The sequence below is a fragment of the Octodon degus genome, unplaced genomic scaffold (genome assembly GCF_000260255.1).
Source record: "Octodon degus isolate 3935 unplaced genomic scaffold, OctDeg1.0 scaffold00048, whole genome shotgun sequence".
In the NCBI taxonomy this organism is placed as follows: domain Eukaryota; kingdom Metazoa; phylum Chordata; class Mammalia; order Rodentia; family Octodontidae; genus Octodon; species Octodon degus.
Genome location: NW_004524624.1, coordinates 12,754,175 through 12,762,562, shown reverse-complemented (window position 1 = coordinate 12,762,562; position 8,388 = coordinate 12,754,175). Strand labels below are relative to the sequence as shown.

General features: G+C 37.4%; 1 protein-coding gene across 1 annotated transcript in view; it reads left to right on the top strand.

Annotated features, from left to right (window-relative positions):
- The window catches only part of Pnpt1 (polyribonucleotide nucleotidyltransferase 1), a 41,137-nt gene extending 33,802 nt beyond the window's left edge, over positions 1–7,335 (top strand). Inside the window, exons 26-28 of the mRNA XM_004632439.3 lie at positions 212–290; positions 5,852–5,899; positions 7,067–7,335. Coding sequence (XP_004632496.1) covers positions 212–290; positions 5,852–5,899; positions 7,067–7,225 — 286 coding nt within the window. The 3' untranslated portion in view covers positions 7,226–7,335. The remainder of the gene's footprint in view (positions 1–211; positions 291–5,851; positions 5,900–7,066) is intronic.
- The last annotated feature ends 1,053 nt before the right edge of the window (positions 7,336–8,388 follow it).

Here is an 8,388-nt window from a genome sequence, read left to right as displayed (position 1 = left end):
TTAAAAATATATTTAAAAAGAAAATTTAACAAAAAAAAAGTTTAGGGGCCAGGGAGACGGCTCAGTAGAATAAGTGCCTCCTGGGCAAGGGCAGGGGCAAGGGCCTGAGTTCAATCCCTGGTTCCGCAAAAAAAAAAAAGAAGATATATATATGTCAGTTTTGTCAGTAGATATATTCATTGTTTTAACCAGGCTTACCTATGTTTTGTAGAGACTCTGGAGTAATGGTGAAACTATACCCAAATATGACAGCAGTATTACTTCATAACACACAACTTGATCAACGAAAGGTAAAAGGAAAAAAAAAATTTAATTCTTTTTATAACTGTTCATAAAAATAACCATACTGAAATGGAAATTATCTACTCTCTGTCTCTTTTTTTTTTTTTTTGTGGTACTGGGGATTGAACTCAGGACCTAGCACTTGCAAAGCACGTGCTTACTCCTCTGAGCTATCTCCCCAGCCACAAAATTACCTACTCTTGAGAATTGTACAGTTTGTGAATTACCATCTTAATGACAGAAAATAGTAATGACAAACTGAGCACAGTGGTGTATGCTTGTAATCCTAACACTAATAATGCATAATTTAAGAATTATAGCTAAGCGTGGTGGCACACACCTATAATCAAACACTTGGGAGGCTGAAGCTGGGGGTTGCTGCGAGTTCAAGGTGAGCCTGGACTAAACAGTGAGTTCAAGACTGACATAGGGAGACCTTGCCTCAAAAAAAATAAATAAATAAAAATAAAAATGGCAGATAGTACAGCCTACAAAAGATTTCACATGATTTTTTTCTTCTTTTTTTAATGTATTTGGTACAGGGTCTCACTATACAGCTTGGACTCATAGTGAGCCTCCTGTTTTCAGCCTCCCCAGTGCTGGGAGCACAGGTGTGCACCACCACTCCCAGACTCAGTGGCCGGCTCAGTGTGTGCAGGTGTGGGGCCAGTGTGGCCTGTGGTACCAGGGATAGAACTCCAGTCCCTTTGCTTGTCTGAGTTGGCACTGAGTCCACTGAGCTATCTTGCTGGCCCTTAAGATTTCACATTATTTACCAGATATTTATGTTATTCCTTCTCCTAAATGTTTTGAGATAAAATCACATCTACCGCCAGCAGCACATGGCAGCTAAAATTACCATACTGTGTTTCCTTGAAAAGACCAGGTCTTTCTGCTGCAAAAATCACAAAGGAGCTTATTTTCAAGATATCTTATTTTCTCATGTATATAACAATCTGCATATAAGTCCCTGATTTACAAATGGGTTCCTATCCAGGAGAACATTCATAAGTCTGATTTATCCATAGGCTGTCAAAGTAAGTCCTGTATAGTCCTATGTGGAAGTTTGCAATTCAGATGTTCTTAAGTCAGAGACTTGCTGTATGGAATTATGAAGATTATTATTAGACACAATTACATACAGTCATTATCAAGTGCACACACAGTTCATGCCTCTGTACTCTTAATTGGTCATTTAGTGATAAATCTCAAGTTACATCAGCATTTACCTCTGACCCAAAAGACACCCACTTGGATTTTTACAGATAATTACAATCCACATCATTTATTTTATTTTTTATTTATTTTTAATGTATTTGGTTGCTACAGGGTCTCACTATACAGCTCAAGCTTGTGGTGATCCTCCTGCTTTCAGCCTCTCCATTGCTGGAATTACAGGCATGCACCACTAGGCCTGGACTCGGGCCAGCTCAGCCCATCCTGGGGTCAGGTGGTCCCTGGGATCAAACTGTGGTCCCTGCGCTTGCCTAAGCAGGCACTTTGGTCCACTGAGCTATCTCATTGGCTCTCATATATTTTAAATACTGTCACTATATTAGAAGGATTTTTTGGGGTAGGGATAGCTGGTAAGGCATGTGGAGCTGGGGATTGAACCGCGGTCCCCTGCGCCTGCCTGGGTTTGCCAGAGCAGGCACTTAAACAACTGAGCTAACCTGCAGGCCCCCCCATAATGTCACTATTATATGTTAATATAATTCAATACGTCCCTTAATGTGTTGCAATGAACACATTAAATGTATCTGTCTGGATAGTCTTAACTGGGACTTATTTTGGGAGTAGGGTTTATATTAAAAGTATGCTGAAAAACCAAACTAGGGCTTATCGTTACATTGGTCTTATTTTCAAGTAACTGCAGTAGCTCTTTTTTCCAAGTTTTTACTGAACAAATAATGATACCAGCATAAACCTTAAAATGCTTTTATCTAATGACTATGAAAGTTCAGCCATCTGGAAAACTAAAAATAAAAGACAAAATTATGGGAGTCAGGATATTAGAAGTGGCTATTTATATACAGGGTGATCAAAATATATAGTAAATGTTTGCATTTTTCAAATTTGTTATAATAGCTGGGTATGGTGATATGCACCTGTAATCCTGGCACTTGGGAGGCTGAAGCAGGAGTATTGTCATGAGTTCCAGACCACCCTGGGCTACATAAGTGAATTCAAGGCGGGCCTGAAGTATATAACAAGACCTTATCTCAAAAAATTGTTATAGTAAAAGACACACAAGTTATTCCCTTCAGAATACTCTCCTTTGCTTCAGACATACTTACTTGTTCATTGTTCTTGCCACTTTCTGAAGCTGTTCTAGAAATCCTGAGTCTTTATGAGGTATAATAAAAAACATAGTAAATGCTGCAGTTGAATGCCCTCAATGGACAGGTGGGCCTGTAAAAACATTAGGTGTATCCTCATACTGATCTGGCACCATGAGACTCCTGGCTGTTCCCAAAGGCAAAATGACCATGAAATGTAGACATTTTAATTCAGAATATGAAGACAGGGCCAGGGAGATGGCTCAGTGGAATAAAGCGCTTCCCTGGCAAGCACAAGGGCCTGAGTTCAATCCCCGGTTCCACCAAAAAAAAAAGAATATGAAGACAACCACAAGACCATAAAGACATGTGTCTTTACTACAATAAATGTTCTTAAACATTCATTGTATTTTTATACCTTGTATATTAGAAAATAAAGCTATAGAGAATGAAACTATAATAATGGGTCCCCAATAAAAATCAGAAATAAACATAGTTGTATGTATGAGACTATAATACATGCTAAAAATTGCATTCTCAGTGAGGAAATAGAAAAAAATTCAACAGATCATTGGTATATTTGGTTATTGTAAAGTAGGATCTCCATTTTTATACTGAAATCCTATCTAAAAGATCTAAATTTTATTTTACTTTTTCTGTATTTTAGGGAAGAGTCTACAGGGTGTTCAGGGTCTCTACTAGATCAGACTCATAGTGATCCGCCTGTTTACAGCCTCCCAAGAGCTCGGATTACAGGCGTGTGCCACCGCGCCACCATGCCCTCTCAATCACAGTCTCAGCGCACCCCAGGGGCGGGGCCAGCACAGCTGGCCCAGGGAGTGAACCCCGGCCCCTGCTCCGGCCTGCAGGCATTTTTTTAATCTGCTGAGCTATATGGCCGGCCCTTAAAAGATCTAAATTTTAAAAAATGGTGGAGGAAAAAAAGAAAAATCTCTTGGGGTGAGAAGCACTAAAGGAAAATACAGATATTTTAAGGCAGTGATAAGTGATACCTTGTTAAATGGTTCTAAACTTGACAGCAAAGATTGAAAGAAATCTACTTAGAAGTGTTTATTATTTTGCTCAACAGTTGAACTAGGACCAGGGAGATGGCTCAGTGGAATAAGCGCTTCCCTGGCAAGCACAAGGGCTTGAGTTCAATCCCCAGTTCTGCCAAAACCAAAAAAACAGTTGAACCAAAAATCTGACTTAAAAAATACCGTATGGGCCAAAAGTGAGTTACAGGTCTCATCTCACAGCAGACACAAAGATTGATGCTGCAGTCTGACTGCTGCTCTTGTCACAGTGCCATGTTGGTGCCTTAGGACAGTTGTCACTGCACTTTTTTTTTTGCACTTTATTTGCATAAAATATCATAACCATGGCTCCAAAAAGTTAATGCTAACAGCAGGAAAGCCAAGAGGAAACCCGTGAACACCACAATAGTTAAAGAAATCATTGTGAGAGTTGTTCAGGTTCTGGGAAAAAAAAATTTACAAGTACAATTTTTGGGTCTCAGAACAAATTATTTGGCTGTTATTTTTTTATGGGGAAAATATGTTCGGTTCTCAAACTTCAGTGTTCAAACACAAATTTAGAACAAACTGCGTTTAACAGCCAAGGAATTACTATAATCTTAAATCTTTTTCCAGCACGGTATCAAAGCCAAAAATATATTTAATAAAATTTGATTGACCTTTTAAAGTTATATGGCAGAGGGGGCTGGTGAGATGGCTCAGTGGTCTAAAGCACCTACTTAGAACAAGCTTAGCTAAAGCACATGGACCACGGTTCAATTCCCCAGCACCACATGCCAGCCAGCCCCGCCCCCTGGTGGGCTGAGCTGGCCACACACACACATAAATAAATAAAATTTAAAAAAAATAATAATAATAAATAAATAAATAAAGTTATAAGGCAGAGATGACTGCAATGACAAAAGCTACAACCTAGAGAAAATATACTTCTATCACATAACAGGGGCCTACTATATAACAGTTATATAGACTAGTAGGAAAAATAAGAGCCATGGTTGATGGTGCATGTTCGTAATGCAGCATTAGGAGAGTCTAAAATGGGAGAACTGAGAGTTTGAGTCCTATCTGTGCAACACAGTAAACCTTGCCTCAAATAAAGGAGGGTGCATGGAGCTCTGTGAGTACAGTCTTCAAAAAAAAAAGCAAAACAAAGACAGTTTCATTATTTTGATCTTAGGGATTTTTATTTGTTTGAATTTTTTGCTAGTTTGCTCTTTGGTACTGGAAATTGAATCCAGAACCTCTTGTATATTATATACTTTTTTTTTTTTTTTTTTTTGAGACAGGCTCTGGCTACAAGCTGGCCTTGAAGTTACTATGTAGCCCAGGCTGGCCTCAAACTAGGATCCTCTTGCCTCAGCCTCACAAGTGCTAGGATTACAGGGGTCAGCCACTATACCCAGCCCACCACTAAGCACATTCTTGATAATCTCATTTTTTAAAAACAATATTAAATTTAAAGCAATCAAACTATCTCAATTATCAACAACAGTTAGAAATGTAAATAACAACTGGGCTTGGTAGTTCATTACTGCAATGAGAGGCTGAGGCAGGACTGCTGAGAGCTCAAGGCCAGCCTGAAAGGGAGACCCTGTCTCAAAAAAAGCAAACAGATCTTTTTACCTTTGAGAGAGTTGAAAATTCCCAATATGGGTAAAAGAAAAGATGGATATTCTCATATACTGTTGACAGGAGTGCAAACTGGAACAAACTTTTTGGAAGGTGTTTGGTAAATGTCTGTGATCCTAAAAGTTGCATGTGTAGGACTTTATCCTGAGAGTATAATTAGAATAGATGAATAAATGATCAAAATGACACTGTTTTTTCAACTTTTTATTTTGAAAAAATTTAAACCTATAGAACAGTTCAAAGAAATCTGAACATTCATACGTTTACCTAGATTCACTAGTCATTAGTATTTGCAACACTGATATATAAACAAGGTAAAAGGGATTGGTTAAATATAGTTTGGGTACTTGTCATGTTTCAAATATTGATAAGAAAATACATTCTTATGTTAGAGAAAAATCAGCAAATATAAAAAACACAAAAAGGCCCATTTTTATAAATGCAATACACAAACAACAGACAACTGAAGGGATCTTCAAGTACAGTGCTTTCTTTACATTCTTGTAAATACTTCTAATTAACAAGATTTATAACCAGTAAACCATTAAAACTATGTCCACTTGAGAAAATATAAGAACTTGTATAGCTGTTAATTACATACCTAATAAATATGTTTTCTTTCAGATTAAACATCCCACTGCCCTAGGTTTAGAAGTTGGCCAAGAAATTCAGGTATCTGTGTTAAAACTTTCAGTTTTTTTTTAGGGTTTTTTTGTTTTTGTTTTTTTGCAGAATTGGGGATTGAACTCAGGCCCTTGTGCTTGCCAGGGAAGCACTTATTCTACTGAGCCATCTCCCCGGCCCCTTAAAGCTATAAGTTATACTTAATTTCAGAAAGAACATTGAAACATTAGAATTTAATATCTATGTTATTTATATGCAGGACTTTTTTAATATTCAGGTTGCTTAAACAGACTCATGAAGGATTTACAACACAGTTCTCTCAAGACTTAGAATTTACCTAAGTAGCAGCTATTCTTAGAACTTTCAAAAAATGCATAAGCATGTTGGCTGTGCACACTCAAATGATGGTGATAGGCAGACATGAGAACTGAGATAACTTTGTAGACACTTTGATACTTTTGAGGAGTTGAAATTGTTTCTCCACTACTTAAGACCCAAATTACTTGAGATCTTGCTAAGAGCCATGTTCTTAAGGCCTAGAATTCTCATAACAAAACTGACACTTTTTGTAGTCCTTCATGAGTAGATGAAAGCAGTCTTCACTGATGTGGGGTTTTCTGGCTGTACCATGTTGTGTTCCAGTTTTACCTAATACCATGACCTGAGTAACTAAGGCCACTAGCTTATCCTCCAACTGTAGTACCATTGTTCAAGTAGTCTCCAGGCAAAGATGAGGACTAACACATAATATATCTTGTAGAAGATTGTTTTTTACATCAGGAGGGGCTTTAAGCCTGCCACATTTTCTTCAGCTTTCATTTTCCACAGTGAAACCAAATATACTCCAGTGTGCTAGTCCCTTGAGCAACAGTGAAAATCTTACTGACCTAAGCATAACCCTGTGTAATCTGTAATACAGTTAGGTTCAGAGAACCCCTACCTGGAATCATTCACTGTGGCTTTCACTGGCCTTATATAGGGAGCTTAAGAGAGTTAATGGAAGATTATAGCCAGACAATAAATGCTTTGTCTATTCTTTTTGTAATTACTCAACCAAATTATACTTACTGAGCCTATAACTCCACATTAGCTATTTTTTGAGTGACAAAGTAGAAATATTAACTATTGTCTTATTTGCATATGTAAGTTTAAATATCTTTTAATTTGGATATCAATCCGTGTGCTATGATTAAAAAGTAAATATTTTTAAAACAGGTGAAATACTTTGGACGTGATCCAGCTGATGGAAGAATGAGACTTTCTCGTAAAGTGCTTCAGTCTCCAGCTACATCTGTTGTCAAGACACTGAGTGACAGAAACAGTATCACAATGGGAGAACCTATTTCACAATCATCATCTAATTCTTCCCAGTGATTTAAAACAAAAAAGGAATTCTAGGGTTATATTCTGTAGAGCAAAATTTTAGTAATATCCTGTAAAAATGAAGAATTATATATAGTATAAATATATTCAAATTATTTGTATCTGAGTACTCATTTACATGTGCCATTTTTAATTATAATCTATATTTGCTTATTCTTATTTACATTATAAATCAATATTTATTAAAAGTAAACCATTTATACATCTTAAGAAGATTGCCCCTTTGTTTCCTCTTGATTCTAAAATACCCAAAACCTTAAAAATCAAGCCTGGGGGCATAACTCAGTGGCTGAAAACTGCCAAGCATGTGTGAGCCCCTAAGTGTAATCCTTAACACCACACACAGAAAAAGAAAGAAAAAATAGATCATATATGATACAGTGAATCTCTTACAAAATTTCACTTTTGTTCTTTGTATAGCTTTCCCTTAGTCATTTTATTTATGGCTTACCTTTTCACACAACAGTTGTGTATGTGTGTGTGTGTAATTATTATACAGTCATTTTCAAACCCAGGGTGTATTTCTTCAGAGGAATTACCAGTATATACCAGGAAGTTGAGGCAGTTAAATCTTACTCTATTTTTAATAATATGCCTTTCAAGTGGGCAGAAAACCATTATAAGAGTCTTACAAATGGAATTCTTAGTAGAATGAGGTAACACATTCTTTAAATTTATGCCTCGTCCTGTGCAGTACAACTCAATGTTGGTGGGGGCTGGATGGCCAGGGAATGAAGGCATAAAGGCAAGAGACAAAGCTGGGGTCAGGTGGTACCCTCTCTCTTGATGGGAGAAAAACTCGACAACCACCTTATGGGTATTTATAATTTGACAACCTTAATATCACACTGACACAAGGTTGCCTAGAAACTAATGACTGGAATTGTCTCATTAAAGTAGCCTGATTGCTTTAGATCCTTGGGCCTTGCCTTGTCCCCCACACGTGACCAACTTTCAGCTTTAGTTGCTCCCCACAAATTTACCTAAAGAACTAGAAAATCATTTACTCATCCAAAAGAATTAGATCATTTTGAGTGTATTTCCAGTTCCAGCACATGGATATTTTTGGTAAAAGAGCTAGAAGAGGGGGCCTGGCCCTAGCTCAGGCCTTTAAGTGGCTGCTTCCACAAAGCTCTCAGCCTCAGGATGCTGGA